Source organism: Tyto alba, unplaced genomic scaffold (assembly GCF_018691265.1).
Source record: "Tyto alba isolate M040663 unplaced genomic scaffold, T.alba_DEE_v4.0 Super-Scaffold_2, whole genome shotgun sequence".
Taxonomy (NCBI): domain Eukaryota; kingdom Metazoa; phylum Chordata; class Aves; order Strigiformes; family Tytonidae; genus Tyto; species Tyto alba.
In genome coordinates, this window is record NW_024881282.1 from 38,654,500 (window position 1) to 38,671,984 (window position 17,485).

Genomic DNA, 17,485 nt, shown 5'->3' on the forward strand with positions numbered 1-17,485 from the left:
CCTGTTCCAGCTAAACAGTTAATCAGAGAAGTCTTGACACAGCAAAGAGGTCTTTCTGGATGAAAAGAGCACACTCTCTCTTTGGAACAGTAATTGGAAAATAAACCAGGATAAACAACTGTTGATTTCACTTTCAATCCCCAAATGACTAACCTCCACATCTTAGAACGCATCTACCAGTGAGAAGCCAAGTGTACAGCCCTGTTCATGGTCTCCATGGGAAGTTAAGTGTGAAAAAAATGTTACAGAACCATGAATTTATCTATAAATGTCTGCAGATCGGCCATGCTTCCTTCCCAGGGAAGCGCAGGTCTAAAGCATTAGTATCCTTTCAGAAACTTTGTTGCTACAAGCAAGAGAGAGAAAAAATTTCAAGTCACGGAAGTAAGGTGTACTTGAAGAAAGTAAAAAATAAAAAAATCCGAATCTAAAGTTTACACACCCAGTGTATTGTGCTCAGAAGGAAGGCGAGTGGTAATTCTCCCATAATCTGCACAGGTATTACAAATCTTCATTTGCCCTTCAAGCACACACCTACACTGTACTAAAAATTAAATGAAAGCTTTAGAGTAGCTTTGTAATAACACTGGTCTAAGGACAAGGCAAAGCTCTTTCTACAGTGAAAAAGATGATGCAAAGAGTGAGGTATTTTTCATAAATTTAAAGCAGGCTACTAATCTTGCCTTCTTGGTTTAGTACTGTCAGTGGTGGGGAGACTCTCAGCTCTGTAAAAGTACCACCCCTTAGTTAATTTCTACGGGCATTCGATACTCGCTACAATTTTATTAAGTGATTGAGAGACTCAGGTAATAATGAAAATTACAGCTATGTTACTTAAAATATATCATCCCATGGAGCCCAACCGGTAGCAATACTCTGGACATCTTTGCTTTTAACTTGGTATGCAGGTGCAGAACTGGCCAATTACATTCTTGCCAGCAACTCACAAAGTAAAAAAAAAAAACAACCAACCAACCAAACAAACAAAAAAAACACAAATAAACCCAAAAAACACCACCACCAAAACATCAGCTCAGCCGAGAAGTTTCTGCTAGCGACACCCTTCTCCCAGATCAGTCACAAAACTCGTATTCTGTAACAAGGACGTGTAACTGCTAAGCTCAGCTACCCAAGATACACGTATTTGCTATAAAAAAGCAGGATGTTTATTGTTTTCACTGTGAACTACATAATTTATATGTAGAAATGTAAATGAATTACAACTATTTGTATTATTACAGCCCATTTTAAAATTATATGCAACAGACATTTCAGCAAGTATCAGCACATTTGATCTGTAGTACAACCTGATACAAACACAGGGTGAGAATGGAGTTGTTATTCCAAATCTATATAGACAGTATGCTTTAAATCAGAAAGCTGATCCCAGCTCCAGTAATGGCAAGAAAGGGTGCTTTCTCCTTGATAAAACAATATACACAAACAGCATATACATAATCCATGTTTTACAAAGCACTTTGGGGTTTAGTGACTGGTCTGGAGTTATCAAAGTTCAAAACGGAGTGCTCCTTTTCGATACAGGACTCTCCCTGCAATGAAAGCCCAAGTCCATCAAAAGCACCGCTGTTCCCCTGCCCCATCCTCTCAACTTTCAGAAGCTGTACCACACATTATGCTATAAAGCATTTATCAATGACAAAGTTGACCTTTTAAATTAATTTTAATACTACAGTTTTTCCACTGAAGCTTAAAATACCAGTGGGTGACCCCATAAGCAACAGCATTTTGCTAAGCCCCTTCATCTCAAGCACCCGAGCAAGCCTATGGCTGAACGTCAACGAAGTCAGCAGCTGCAAGGCAATTCTCTCCCCCTCTTGGGTTTTCCACTGAAACACAACACTAGAAGCAGCACTAAGTGCATTTTCCTTTTCTCCGTTACAGAAGGGGAAGAGCTAGCTGCCCCTCCCTTGCAGTCTTACCTCAGATCTACCTAGATAAAATTATCCGAGCATCTTTAGAAAGTTCCAGGTCTGCCCTTGAGCAATGAGAAAACAGATTCAAGATTCTCTTATTACAACACGTATTTAAAACGGCTGCATAAAGGTGACCCAATTCTAGAGAAAAATTGTGCGATTTTGCTCCATACATAGAATGACAAGAAAGTCTTGAGAAATTTAGCTTATCATTGGATTACTTGACAATCAGACTATCTCACTACATGAGCCAGGTTTGTCTCACTCTTCTGACAGCCTTAAAATTGGAGAAGTGTTTCCCTTTCCCAGGATTAGAAGGAACTAGAGATGTTTTCCAGCAAAGAAGTTTACCAAGTTAAAACACACCTTTAAAGAAACTATGGTATTCAGTAAACAAGAGTGAGTTTTTTCTAACAAGCTGAACCACATAAAAAAGTTAACTTCAAAAGCTGATTTAACATCAGTAGCCTTGATAGCTAATGCTCTTCTCCAAGGAAGCTTTTGGGAGCATTTAATGATTCATTACATAATTTCAAAGCTTCCCACTCACAACAGGGAAACAAGATGTACCTACTTGTATCATGAAATATATTTAATTCAACACCAAAGTACTTATAGAACTGTTTTATTTAGACTTACAGAATTTGCCTTTGCTGTATATATAATGCAGTTAGGTACCAACCACTCTAAGAACACCTTTAGTGTCATGGTGACAGGGAAAAAGAATAGTTTTAGATTTTACTCCACGTTTTGAAAGGTAGCAATTAAAAATAAGGCCCAGCTTGCTTGTTTAGCATAATCATCCCAAAATCTTGGAAGTTAAAGGGTTTTCCCTGGGGGTGGGGGAGAAGCTCAATGCTATGTAAAATGGTAGCAGGAAGGTCAGACTCCAGTAAGATGCAATGGTCAGTATACTGATGCCACTCCAGTGGCACTTCTTTTGTTCTTTTGACCCTGAAGGACCCAAAAGGAGCAGTAGAACACACACGAAAGCCAAGCCAAGTTCCATATCATCAGCTGACATGCTGGAAGGCAGTATACCCAAATAGTTTTGCACAAAAGACACCTAAGCTCCAGCTCTACTATGGGAACAAAGTAGTATTGGATATGGCGAATCCTTTATATACTATTGGGCATTTTCTGCATTTTTCTCAATGTGATTATCAACTGTGGGTTTTTGAACAGGCAAAAGGCAGAATGCAGCGCGCCCATTCTGCTGTACAAGGCTGGAAAAAAATTCATTGCATTAAAACACTGTGTGAGCGTCTCCTCTCTTACATGCCTAGAAGCCTAGGTTTCTTCACATCAAGTAAGGTCCAAGAAAAAACTGGTATGGCTTCTTACACTGCAAAAGTGCACTGTTGAACGAAAACTCAGCATTACAGTTAAACTAATTCAGGAAAAAAAAAAATTAAAAAATCAAAGCACAGGAATTCCAAGTATAGGGAAAACCTTACAACTGTCAAACTCTACAAAAAAGGCAAGACATTTTTATTTTACTGTAAAGCTAGCAGTAAGCTTTCAGTGGTCAGGTATCTTTGAGAAACTTTATTAACATCAGCTTTTCTTTCATTAAGGTAGCAGCCACTGTTTAATTCCACAGTACAACCAATAGGACTTGAGTTCTTTGGTGTGGTTCAAAACCAAGCATAAGTTAGTTATGTTGGGATGTCTACCGCAAAGCAGAAACAGCTCTATTATGTATAAAGTTCCTTTTCTCTGTATGGAGAACACTGACATTATGACCAGGCTGCTCTATCAGACTGCAGCCTCATCTCACTCGTTCAGTTCTGCTGTTCTACAGTAACAGCCTGTTTAGGCAAATAAAATAGTGGACTCAAAGTGCACAGAACTGCAGGTAGCTTCTGCAGTTCTGCAAGGATAGGCTCTTGGCACTTTCTGGTAACAGTGAAAGCCTATTTTTGTTACAACTGTTTCACAATTCTCTAGTGCCTAAAGTACAGATTTTTTTTTTTGGGGGGGGGGGGGCGAGAGGGAGGAAGGCAGGGCAGAATTTGAGGTATTTGCTGCTATGAAGTGAAGCTCACATATGTATTAGTAAACAGACACTAAGCACTCTGTTTCTCATTTATTTCAGGCAATGACAGTGGTAGAATTTAAACCCTCATGTGGAATGAGGGCACAGCCAATAATAACATCATATAGAGTTTGTTTTCTACATAGTCAAATATATAAAAGTTTCATGAAACTCATCACTGGGAGAGCCAGCATAGTCAGTCCATGAGTTGTCTATTCAGTTAGACCAAGCTTCTTCTTCAGAGACTCTGGCATTTCAGGGGGAGGTGGACGAGGAAGTCTGAAATAAACCTTCACAGAATCGTAGATGAACCACTGTAGTGCAGTCAAGGTACCAATCATAATGATACGAGCAAACAGACCTTTCCATACACCTACAGAGTAAAACATAAAGCACGAGTAGCGTAAGCCACGAGGAAAAAAAGAAATCTTCCCCAAAACACAAGTACCTGATCCAAAATACATAAAAGGACAGACATACCTTTGAATCCAAGCCTCATAAGAACCTGCGAAGCAGAACTGCCCTTTTCTTTGTTCAACACAGACACCACGGAATCAGCAGGATGGGAAACAATTGCACAGAACACACCAGCTGAAAGAATAATTTGACATTAGTTATGTGGTGTTTTATCTGTACCATTACTGTGTACACTAAGTACAACCAGATGAAGCAGCACCTTCTAATAACTTCTGTGCAATTTGTTAGCAATTTATGTCAAGCCTCCCAGTATCCTAAAAGGACATCAGCTACATACATACAGTGTGACGTGAATATCAGAAAACACCTCAGTTCTGCTCTTGTACCACCTCCCCTGCTAAAACAAAACTTCTGAATCTCTGGATATTGAAAATCCTCCTTCCATTCAGATTTCTCTCCCCTTTCTTCAACCTTCCCCAGCCTAGCAAAGATGCAAGTTTTTTCACTTCAGCTGCAGTTTCTAAACTTGGACATTAACACTGGTAATACATAGGAACAATTAAGAATATTGTTCTACTACAGACCCGTTCTCCACTTACAGATCGAATATAGTGTTTTCCCCTGCACATTTTAAAGTTACAAGTAAATTCTCCCATTCTAGTTACATGTGATATTCTGAAAAAGGACAGGCTTCTAGAGTTGAAGTAGTCCATTAATGAAGTGTAGGACTTAAAGATTCCTTACCAATATAGCCTGCAACAAATGTAACTACCAGCTGTTCTCCTTTTGTGCATTCACTCCGTGGCTTGGGAACAACATACTTGTAGAGAGCTTCAACAGTACGTTCAAAGCAGGCAAATTTCATCATTGTGTACGGAATCTGTCTCATCCATAGTGGAGCAACACCTTTATAGAAACTTAACCAGAGAAAAGACAAACTCAGTTCAATTTTCTCCAGTATTTAAGGTACATTTCTAACCTGAAAAAAAATTAGTTAGCTTATTGTTGGTATTAAGAATACAACTTCTAAATACTGACACTATAAGGCTTAAGTGTCTCAACACCTATGGAACAGAAATGTACGTTTTATTAGTTCCCAGGTACTAACTTATAACAGCAACACAAATCAGCATTTACCTGATCCCTATGCTGCACAGCTGGTTTTGTAGTCACTTTTCAGATTACAGTGCACTGCAGTAATGCAGTACTGATCCTACAAGTGCAGTAAGGCTCATGTCTGCATACCAGCCAAGTCCCGACAGTGATAAATGACTTGTATATTTACAGCCACTTCCATCAGAACAGAAAGCTAACATGCAGTTATATTACTCTTACATGCCAATGACTCAAGCATCTTTGACTGTACAACCAAAAAGTTGCTGAGTATCTCTGACTGGAACTGCTGGAAACTGATGTTATCCAGCAGAACTCAGCACAAAGATACTCACAAAGATGGATCTAAGGAGCATGTGGAATTAACAGCCAGTTCAGCACAGATTCCCTGAAGTACGTTGTTATCTTAAAATACAAAGATCAAGAAGTATTGTAAGCTAAAGACACAACTAGTTTTAGCAACAGTTCTTCATTAGGAAAAAATACTCAACATAGAGAACCTGGATAAAAAATAAAATTAAAATCAAGAGATACTTACGCCCAGATGCCTTCTTCTCCAAACATTTTAGGTACAGCCTGCCGCAGAGTGTTAGCATATCCAGGCTGTGTCTGAATACGAACTTTAGCAGCTTCCATTGGAGCCAGAGCAATGTCAGCAAAAAACTCCGCACTGGCAGATGCAGCTAAATATAGTGAAGTACGCCACAGATATGCATTTTCCTGAAGTGAATTTAAACAGGTTTTTATTAATGAATCGTGCTTTTGTAATTACATTACTAATACTATTATGTTGCAGATGGATAGCCTCATATAAATCCCTTCAGGCTTACCTCTCCCAGCATGTTGCCATATAGGATTTTGAAAACTTCATAGAAACCAAATTTACAAAGCCCCTGCATGGAATAGCCAATAAAGGTAGGAGCCCATCCCTTAGCCAAGCCACGAACGCCATCTTCTTTGACTGTCACTGAAAATCCATTGAAGATGCTCTTGTATTTTTGTGGATCAACCTAAACAGAATAGGCAGTTAATTGCTTGATACAGCTTATAATTTCCCTTCTCACACCCTCATCCAAAATAGAAGATTCTTAAATTCCTCAAACAGCTGGCTTCCTAAGGTTCCCTGGAGGGATAAAGTACTCGCCATAAGGTTACACTAATGTAACTATCATGCTTTCTCATTAGTCTCAAATCCCAACTTATTTTAACAGTCAGTACATTCCTCAGTACTCAGGAACCACCGAACTGTCTGAATTTTGCTTACATTTATTCTCCAAATCAACAACACTACTTTCTGTATTGGAAAGATATACTGAAATCACTATTTAACACTGTCAGTAGTATACTGGCAGAATTATGTTTAGATTGGATTCTTTAAAAATTGGACAGCTTCTGTCAGCAGCCTCAACCACTCTACACATCACACTATGTACACTCAAGGGTTGCCACAAACCAAACCTAACAATTCACTTGATCAGAAAAGGTTATTTGTCCACTATTAGTTTGATTCCTTTGTACTGTCAGACTAAGACAGATGGAGCAAAGCAGATCAAAAAGTACTCAACTTCTACACTTGTACTTTGACTTCACAATAAATGCTATACATAAAATATTTTCTGCACACAAAACTTTCAGTGAGGTTTCATTAATAACTTATCAGAAATTAAAAACAAAACAAAAAAACAAACAAACAAAACCTCAAAAAACAACTGTAAATAATTCTGTTTCATGTGAAAAGAAACCATTTAACAGAAATTCTTAAAAAGGTCATTCTGAAAAATCTGAAGTCACATCACACCGTTACTTTTCCTATTTGATATCATCCAATCTTTCTTCAGAGATAACAAGTTAGAAGTCAACCAAAGCTTTCAGGAAGAGCTATGGGACATGCAAGTCAACCTGAAGGGACTGGTATTTTGTCTTGCAGTCTGGCAACAACCTACGTGAGAACTAGTTCACCTAAACATGTCAATTTTAGAAGATTCACAATTTCAGAAAATTGGACATTTAATCAGGCACTGTAAAATGAGACTATATTCATGTCAGAACCATGCTTAATTATCATCTACCTAAAAGGTGACCTCTTCTTTAAAAGACATGAGGGGGCAGGGCAACAGGTTTCTTCCCAGAGAACCTAGGAAGGATTAGTAACATACTCTATACGGGATCTGTGAAGAGATAAATGCTGAGAGGTTTTATAAAGTCACAACTGGAATCTGCATGGAACCCTCCTCTTGCACCTTCCTCTAAGTACTGGAGAAGAAAAGGGAAGTATCACCACTCTTACCACATAAGAAGCCCAGGACTGGTAGCCCAAGCCAAGCATACCTACCAAGCAGCTGAAGCCTGGCAAGTATGAGGCCTTGCTCCCAGCTGCGTATGCAGCACTGTACAGCTCTCAGGCCTTCTGCCCATTAACCCAATCTGCAGTTAGATTAAGAACTGTTTGAAATGCTACATCCTCTTAACTCATCATCAACCTCCTCCGTAAACTCAACCTTAGGCATGGGTAGTCAAGCTACCAATCTTGGATTATGAAGTCCACAACAGAAGAATACAGCTAAACTACATTTTCAGAAATGAAACACATACTTGACTACAGCTACTCCCTACATAAATAAGGAATTCCTATATAGATAGAAATAGGGAATTCCTACACAGCCTGGTCTCAATGCAAATTTTGCAGGAAGTCATATGTTGCCCTCAATGGATGCATCTTGTGTTTGTCCAGTGTATTACAGAATTACTAGTTTGAGACCAGAATTTCATGTGCTCTCAAGTAGGTGAAAAAGCCTCTCTTGAAAAGAATGTTAAATAAAGGTCTTCCAGAACACAATTTTACAGGATATTACATGCAGTACTCCTCATATGACTAATAGGTCTGACTAATTCATAGTCCCTTCCTAATTTCAGGAGTTCTATCATTACAAAATTGCCACTTTTATAACCAGTATCAGCCTATGCAACAGGGAAGTCGTTAACCACTCTATTTCCAGAAATTTAAAAGTGTGCTTTAATTTGTTTCATTCTTGAGGCATAGATTTGCCTGAATAAATCCACTAGTATGTTTTTATCCATGGCTGTTCACTAGAAGACTTTAATGCAGAAGCTGGTATCGCAAGTTAAGTGCAATGTGATGACACTCCTTTCAGTTCAATCAAGAACTACCGCAAGGAAACTAGTAGTAAGCACTGATGGCCTTAGCAACACTATATCAAGCTTTACTCATTCTATTCAAAGTGACATCGTTAGAAAATATCCAATCCATAAGCCATGCATTGATATCCACAATGTTAGTGGATCAAATTATACATGCATGTCACTCCAAACTAAAACCCATGTATCTTCAAAACACTAAATGTATTATTTCCTCTCTCCAAAAGCACACTAACAGAGCTAGACAGCCTACCAGCCAGCAAAGAGCAGCATTGTGGTGGGTGCCTTCTATCAAATACAATCAGTTAAATGTGCTTAAACATAGTAAAAATAATTTATCCAGATTATCCTAAATGCCTCTGCTTCTCTTGAAAGGGGTATTTCTTTAGTCTTACAGCAGTAGATCTGATAAAGAAGCATTCAAGTTTACTCCCTGTCATCCAGGGAAGACCGGGTCCCTTACTGTAAACTCTCAATACGCTGTCTACATAGAGAAAAAGTTTAATAAATGTTTAAGTTAATACAAACCTGCATACGACATTTCACTAAATCCAGAGGTACAACAGCAGTGTGTGTCAGGCCACAACTTAGGACCCCACCAACGCCACAGAGAGCATAAAACTTGAGCGAGCCATATTCACAACTGTATTCTGCAGCAAAAAATAAAGACACACCATGCTTTTACATAATCTCCATGCACTGTTGAGCAACGATGTCCAGGGGATGCTTTACGCCTCCAATTCATTAGTAGATTAAATATATCACACTAAACATGCTTTGTCAATGTCACCACGTACCAACATGCAGAACAAACCTGTATTCTGCATTTAACCAGGTCTAGAGGAACCAGCGCTGTATGTGTTGTTCCACAGCTAATAATCCCACCAAGGCCACAAAGCATAAAGAATCTGCCTGAGCCATATGCACAGCTGTACTCTAGTTAATTGAAAAAAATTACATATAAATGATCAATCATAAATGGTAACAGAGATCAGAAAAGAAACAAAATTGACTGAGTGCTACCTTCTCGAAAGTATTAAACTGAAATAATCTCCCATGCTGTATTAATTCAACTGTAGTATTATACTCAAAAATAATTTTTTTTACTTTAAATTCACTTTTGGACTGATGAGATTTGATTCTAAGCCTTCTAAACTGAGTTTATTCATTTAAAAAAAACAAGGAAAGAAACAGTTATGTTTTAGCACACAGCACACTTAAACCATAGAAATGAATCCCAGAGGCTGCTAGTAGAAATCACGACTCAAAATTGCAACATCCAACATTTTCTTATATCAAGGGATTAAGCAAGAATAGTGTTTCTCTAGTATTCTTGATACAGAGCTTGTTTGGTTAAATATTCTGTGACAGTGCAACTTCTGTATTTAAGTAGAGACCATACAAATCTATAAGATCAGAATTGGATTTTTCTTTATGCAGTCATGTTTTCAGGTATTTTTTGGATTCTTTATATAGGGGTTTTTAAAATTTATTTATTTCAAACACAGAATCTCGTATTTATGGACTTTCTTTTTAATGAAACTGCAGAATGCTATTAATCATCACATTCAATGCTCATAAACAATGCTTATTAAAGAATCTTTCAGATCACTTTTGATCAAGGGATACTTCATTTGCACTGTTCCATACAGTACTGTGTATAAAGTGATCCAGCCTTAAAAGAGAAAGTTATGCATTTTCACAAACTCCAACAAAGTTACTGGAGCTGGAAAACAAAAATGAGTTTCCTTCTTCTATTTCTGAAGAAGCTACAGAGGGTATGATTACATGCAACCAGAAAACACTCAAGTTTACAATTAACAGTACGAAATAAGCATAACGTAGCAGCACAGTTCTACTGTGCTTAGCATTTTAAATATATAAGCAAAAGCAAAACTAATATACTGAATAAGCATACAAAAAACAATACACTACATAGAAAATATTCCCCAGAGTAGAAAGAGATAATTTAGGTTCTTCTGATACTATATCTAGTGTTACTTCAATATAATGGAATAGACCTTAAAGTGTTACATCAACTTAGTAAGAACTCTCTCTCTCTCTAGAGAAACACCCTGAAATTCAAAAGACAGCAAAAACTTATCTTATTCAAAGCTTCTCTTCCCTGTCTTTTTGCTTCTGAAATAAATTCCGTTATGAACATCAAAAAAATTTAAAATTACTTTCAACTGCATCAAGAGAGCACCAGTCAAGAGAAGCAGGCTTATCCATCTCATAACTTTGCTATTATAAGGGAACTTCTTCCCCAAAATGTTCCAGATTTTACACAAAATTTTACATTCACACTTCTCACCTTACTCTTTAAAATTCATCACCAAGACAATCAAAATTTCATTTTTTCTTTATTCTAAAATAACAAATTCCAAACCACAGACACTGTATTAAGCCTAAACTTAAAGCAGTAAGTCAGTTAACAGTTAGGAACAATGCATAACCTATGAGAATTTTTTTTTTGAGATACTGCTCAAGACTGTAAATATGCCGGTCTGGGACTTACACATACCTCTAAAATAGCTTTGTTATGCTAGCAGATTTGCAGACAGCTGTAATAGCCTGCTTACAACTTGCCAAAACTACTAGTTAAACACAAATGAGGCTTTCTATGCAGGTGTAATCAGAGAATAGACTCTGGGTCTGTATTATGGGGCAGCCCTGTCTAGCTGCATTTTTGGCCTGCAGCACAACAGTACTGCAGTAGTTACTGTGCTGTCCAGGTACCAGAAGCATTTGTTCACACTCCCTTTTTCATAACAACTTACTGTTACGTTAGAAGTCATACTCCTCAACTGACAGAGACAGATATTTGTAGGAGCCACAGAAAAGCACAGGTTTGTATATCTGGCTTTATTACAATGCTATTCAGACTGACCTGTTGGCTAGGTGTTCAAAAACAGTAATTAAGAAAAGCGAGCCAGTATCAATCAGGCTTGAGCCCTTTGAAGGTACGTAAGTTTGCAGTGATATAGCAGTACTAGGAAAAAAGCCACAACAGATCACAGGCTTTCTATTTCAGAAGTAGATAGATTTCCTAAAAACTGTTACCTGAAAACAGAAGCGACTGAACATGTGTACCACATGAGGGCAAGAAAGTTATTCTAACATACCTAGACACTGACTTAAGACAAACACCCTGAAGCTACTCAAATATACACAGCGCAAAAACGTGTCTACTCTATTAAGACAGCTACATCCTAAGTATTAAATTTCTCTGCTCCTGATCTGACACATTAACAAGGACAAATTCCAAGAAGTGATCATAAAACACTTTGTCTCTGAGCTGTGTTATGGCTAATGCCCTGAACTGAACTCAAAAGGTCTTGTGGTTTGTACTGACTTTGTGTGACCTTGTGCAAGCTCCGTTATCTTCTGAAATGTGTTACTCTTCCAACGCAAAGGCCAGAGGACCAACTGGTACGTGAAACAATGAACACAGCAGAAAAAAATACAAGGACTAAGAAATTCTGGTCACCTTTGACTGCATCTGCCTACAAAGAGGATAAAGATTAAGCATAATGCTTTTAGGAAATAAGTGCACCTACTGAGTATCTTTAGCATACCGAAAAGCAATTTGGGGCTTCAATGAGCTAGCAACAAGATCACTGCACTGAAAGCCAGAAGTACTTTATTGAAAACTTAATAAAATCCAACACCCAGTTCTCTCTCACATATTACATGGATGCTCATGCAAGGGCACTAACATACTTCAATAATCACAGTACTTCAGAAGAGGTATCTTTTTTTTTTCTTTAATAAAGTCAAAAAGATAGTTTTATGTTATTAACCCCTTAAAAGAATTATAATTTTAACATATACATCCACTATTATGATTATCATAAAGGTCTGACCTTTGGAAGTCACAAAAGTGATCAGGACTTGCACTTAAAACTAAAATGCATCACCATATCTTAGAACTATCTAGCATATGCCCCACAACTACAATGGAGGAAAAAAAAAAAAAAAGAAGGAAAGTAACAAATAACAAAACAGAGCAGTTGCAGGCATCTCTAATGTGCCTGGACGTTCGGATGTCCAGCTGTGAATAAACAGAGGTGGAAGATAATAAAAGGATAGGAAAGACAGTCTTTCAAATCCATCAGGATTCACGTGCTGCTCTTCTCCACGAGAATAAAGTAGTACGGACCTAAAGTCTCAGAGGCTGCAGGCCCAGCAGATCTAGAAAAAGCACTCCCTTATCCCCAAGCCAGACTCCAATCGGGGTTTCTGCAATTACTCTGACCTAGAACCTTCCTGTGCCCTTTCCCGGTAACACCGGATCCTCGCTGCCACTCGGCACCCACCGCACGGGGAGCGGAAGAGGCTGCCAGCGCCTCCCCCCATCCGTGCCCTTCCTCGTCCTCCAAGCGGGCGCGCAGGCCCAGCGCCGGCTCCCGCCCGGCAGGGCCGAGCCCCGCGGAGCGCTAACCCTCCCGCCGCCGCCCCCTCCAACGCCGGTAGCGCGGGCAGCGGCGCCTCCGCCGCCGCCACCCCTCCGTCCCTCCCTCCTGCCCGCCCTCACCTTCAGCGGCGGACGCGGCCGCCAAGCTCCGCCGTGTCGCGGGCGCCTCCGCGGGCTCCGCGCGCTTCCTCACCCCGTCCTGGGCCAGCTGGAAGTGCGGCGCGTAGAAAGGGTTGAGCCGGGCGAGCGGCGCGACGGTCGAGAACATGGCGACCTGAGGACGGGCGAGAAGATCAGAGTGGCGTGGGACCGGGAGGCCCGCCGCAGGCCCGGCCCAACGGCCCCGCACCCGCCCGGCGGCCCGTCGCCCCGGGGCGAGCAGCGGGTCCCGCCGGGCGGGCGGACGCCCCCGCGCCGCCCCAACTCACCTCCTAAAATGGCGGCAGCGCGCGGACGGCTGCTGAGGCGGCAGCTCGGCGCAGAGGCGGGCGGCGGGCCCGCGCTCCGTCACTTTGTCCTTCGCCGGCGCAAGGGGGCGGGGCCCAACAAGCTGCACGGCGATTGGCGGAGGCGCGCTGAGAGACGGCACCAGCGCGCAGGCGCAGCCGAGGCCACCACCCCCCCCCCCTCACCTCCCGCACCCCCCGGCGTACCGCACCCCGCGCTGAGGGGGGGAGCGGTCACCGCCGGCCCACGGGCCGCGCCCCGGGCTCGGCAAGCGGACCCCCCCCCCCCCCAACGGGGACGGGGTGTCTGAGCTGCCCGCGCACCACGACTGCCCTTGCAGAGGTCAGGCTGGCGCCGCAGCTGCGACAGGCCTGGAAAAGGCGGGATGAGGGCCCGCCGGCAGGGAGACGTTTCATCGCGGGTGGTCACGGGTGTATTAGTGGGCGCTCCGTGCCTTCAACCCTGTGCCAGAACTGCTGGTCCTGCCTTCTAACTGCTTAGCACAGCACCCATCCTTGGCCTTAACTACCTTGCACTATGCCTTTTCTAACACAGTGCTATTTCACTCATTTCAGTGGATTTACACACTACAAAAGTGGCACAGCACATTTCAGCTCTCCAGTTACTAAAGAGATGAAAACGCCCCAAGTTATCACCATCCTGACCATATCCCTTCCACCACAGTGCTCCGTCGCAACATAAGCACAGAGGACAGCGAAGTGGGAGGCACTCACGGGATGTCCCAGCTATCACTTCTGGGCACGGAGCCATAATGCAACTGATCCGGCACCTGCACCCCCACGCTGGGGAAACACCCCTGCGGTCAGCTCATCAGCTCCTGTTGAGCTTCCCGGAGGATGACCTACTCCACCGGCCTTAGGCCTTGGCTCCACCTGCTGTACTTCACAACTAAATTATGCTATAAAGCAGTTATCAATGAGAAAGATGAGCTCGTACACAGGCAAAAATGACACATACCTAAGAGACAACCTAGACTTCTGTGACAGTGCCGAGTCCCTCTCGAGTAGACTCCAGCTGCTGAGTGGGAAAAGGTCAGCTGAAACTTGCATTCTTTAAATACTTTTGTTTAGCAACTGAGAGCCTGAAGTGCTGATTACTTCACTGCCACCAACAGCAACAAAGACAGGCCAGAATTGTTAATTTTGCCATTGCTTTTCTGTTCTACTCACTTCCATGAAAACAATTCTTGGCATCAATGTTTTAGATAAAAGCCAAACACTGCTACTTATTTTTAATTAGCTAATAACCTCTAAACATGACTGAGACTTGGGTTCTTATCTTGAAATGACATATAAATCGCTGCAGCCTTTTCTGATTTTTAACATACACAAAACCTCTGCTCCTTCCAAATATGAAGGATGAACATGTCACTGTATTTATTTATATACATCTAATGGCAATCTGTGTGCACAACTAGTACTGACACAGTCTGTGGATCAGTTTACTTGGTTTTAGCTGCCAATTAGCTTCTAACAGCTGTACTATTAACAAGTACTGCTAAACAGCAGTCTAACATATCTCCATGAAAATACAGGGATAATTTATGTCCCTGCTAAATGTTCACCATTTTACATAGAAAAATCTCTTCAACCTTTCCCAGATGTGAAAGAATAAAATAGCAATAGCCTGTAATTCTATCTTAATCTGATTACTGACACACTGAAGGTAGTAATAGATGAAGCCTTGAAATACGCTACCTTTTGGTATCCACCTCTGTCAGACTCACAGTGAAAAGAACTACTGTAAATGAAATCCATCTTTTTAATCAGTAGCTTTTCAAATTTTGGGAGTTTAAGAAAACATCCACTTGGCAACTATGAAGTTTTTCTAATTATATCTCTTCTTCTGTTACTAACACCCACCGCATCCCCACTCCATTCCCGAAGCAGTATACAATCAAGAAATTGTAGACTAGGTTCTGTCTTACAGTAACTTTTCAGAGTTTCAACATTTTGGTTAAGCTTGTAAGTAAAATCAAAGCTCTTATAAGCTTGTTCTCCAGGTGACTTACTGTTTTCAAAAATATATAAGACAGTAAAACAACATTCCACACCTTTGATAACCAGGTAAGCACAAGTAGCATCTGTGCCTGTTCTAAGCATGTATTTTACATATTCATTGTATCAATGCCAGAACTATTAGACTGTGATTCTAAAGAATCCGTAACAGATCAGTTCAAGCTGCAAGTAGGTTCACAGCCCAGGGGAAGCCTTCACACTCCAGCAACTCCTTCAACATGATCCAAACTAGCTAGGTTGAACAACAGCAGTCACATCCTCTGAATGCAGAAGCAGTGAAACCTCTCCTATTCCTACTAGTCATTGCCGTAAGTGTCCTCATCTGATAATCTTTTTGAATTCAAATTCTCCCCAGACATTACATGTTTTTCTTTCATAAAACATCACGTTTTTCCTAAATGGCAAATAAAGGAGGCAACACAGGTACAATTTTTAAACCACAAACTACCAATGCTGACAAAAAAATTTCAAAGTGAGGTGGAATGGAAAATCTGAGGAATTATTCTTTTCTATGTCATTATATACACATCACTTATAGGTGTATATGCCACCTTAGGACTATTTTACAAGTTAAATTAATTTGTAGACTCTATACTGTATGAACACATGCACGTATGTTTAAATCTGTCGCAGCTTGCTGTTGCACTGGTGCAAAGCAGCCTGGTATACTCCCTAAGGAAAAAGAATAGCATAAGTTTTAGACAAAGATAAGTAGACTTATCAAGCATACAGTAAAAGCTATATTAACAAGGGTGTGCTGAAACACCTACATTTGTAAACACATGACTTAGAATTATACATTACAACCCAGCCCTGTATCTATTTTGGTCAGTCAGATGAAGTTTTAAATTTTTTGTTTAAAACCTTTTCAGCCCAATATGCAACTTCTGCCATATCAAAAGCAAGCCAGATATACCACGCATAAGACATGCCACACAGTTTTACAAGCTTCATTTGCAATTATACATTTTTTTCTGCTGAAGTCTCCTTTTGGAACTCTATTATTCAAAGCCATACTTTTTGCACTCAGCTTTTCCAATTTAACTCTGCACAAACTAGTTAACACCTTTTTAAAAAAAGACAGTTTGTCCACAGAACTATCCAAGAAGGTAATTAGCGGGAACTGAGGATTTTAATACCATGAAGATTTTCTTAAGTTCAGCCACGTGAAACACAGACCAAAACAGACATAGATCAAGCCTAGGAGAGACCTGGAAGTATTCTGTTGGTCAGTACTGAGCATAGCTAGCAAGTAAATGTGGGGGAAAAAAAGTTCCTTCACACTGTTTCCTACTGAAATATGAAACAAGGTTTCTAAAGATACACAATTTAAATTTAAGATCCTCCTTGAGAGTTTGTCTCAGACTAGGTAAAGCTCTCACAGCCTTATCATGGACCAGGTGTCAAAAAAAAGCAAGTCTCAACACTGCAAGTGATATCCTCTAGTGATTCACAGCCTGATAGCAGACTCCCCAGACTGGGTGCATGTTAAAAGATTAGTACACAATTTAAAGGAAATAGCACAAGCTCTGTGTTAGAAAGCTCTAACACAAACAGGAAAATCAAGATCTGCCATGTTTTCAGCACAGCATTCTAAGCAGTATGACTAATCATGAGAACCAAACCCACCAAAAAACATTGTCATGCCTATTAACTTACACAGGACTTTTCCCAGACTTTTTGGAGCCCTTGCCCTAAAAGGGACATAAGCAATATTTACTACATTGTAATTCAACTAATTTTTGCAACTGGAATTTGGATATTAGTATCAGTCCATAAAATTGCTTTCTTTTGTGATTGGTTCTGAAAATTGAACCTGGCTCTGTTTAGAAGTCAAGATAAACTAATGAAATAAAAGTGAGATTATTTTAAATTTTTGCTTCAGCACTTTGTATCAAAGACTACAGTGTACTTCAGTTTAACT

The 17,485-nt window shown here is 40.4% G+C and overlaps 1 protein-coding gene and 1 non-coding gene across 2 annotated transcripts; both read right to left on the bottom strand.

Annotated features, from left to right (window-relative positions):
* Positions 1-4,008: 4,008 nt before the first annotated feature.
* On the bottom strand, positions 4,009-13,633 carry SLC25A3 (solute carrier family 25 member 3). The gene is made up of 8 exons (XM_042792381.1): positions 13,504-13,633; positions 13,196-13,349; positions 9,187-9,308; positions 6,333-6,512; positions 6,041-6,222; positions 5,134-5,306; positions 4,453-4,563; positions 4,009-4,345 (listed from the first exon to the last, which is right to left on the bottom strand). Exons 2-8 carry the CDS (start codon positions 13,341-13,343, stop codon positions 4,185-4,187), a joined length of 1,077 nt encoding a protein of 358 aa, XP_042648315.1. The 5' UTR covers positions 13,344-13,349; positions 13,504-13,633; the 3' UTR covers positions 4,009-4,184.
* LOC116965720 lies at positions 5,622-5,861 on the bottom strand. Its single transcript, XR_004409590.1, has one exon. It is a non-coding gene; the product is annotated as a small nucleolar RNA SNORA53 (small nucleolar RNA).
* Positions 13,634-17,485: the final 3,852 nt, after the last annotated feature.

What these genes read in the sequence shown, in the direction of transcription:
- SLC25A3 (XM_042792381.1), bottom strand. Translation starts at nt 13,343, where the DNA reads ATGTTCTCGACCGTCGCGCCGCTCGCCCGGCTCAACCCTTTCTACGCG. An exon ending in TAGTGAAATGTCGTATGCAG is followed by an intron (nt 6,513 to 9,186) that starts GTTTGTATTAAC and finishes TATTCTGTTTAG; the next exon opens with GTTGATCCACAAAAATACAA. An exon ending in ATGGCAACATGCTGGGAGAG is followed by an intron (nt 6,223 to 6,332) that starts GTAAGCCTGAAG and finishes AATTCACTTCAG; the next exon opens with GAAAATGCATATCTGTGGCG.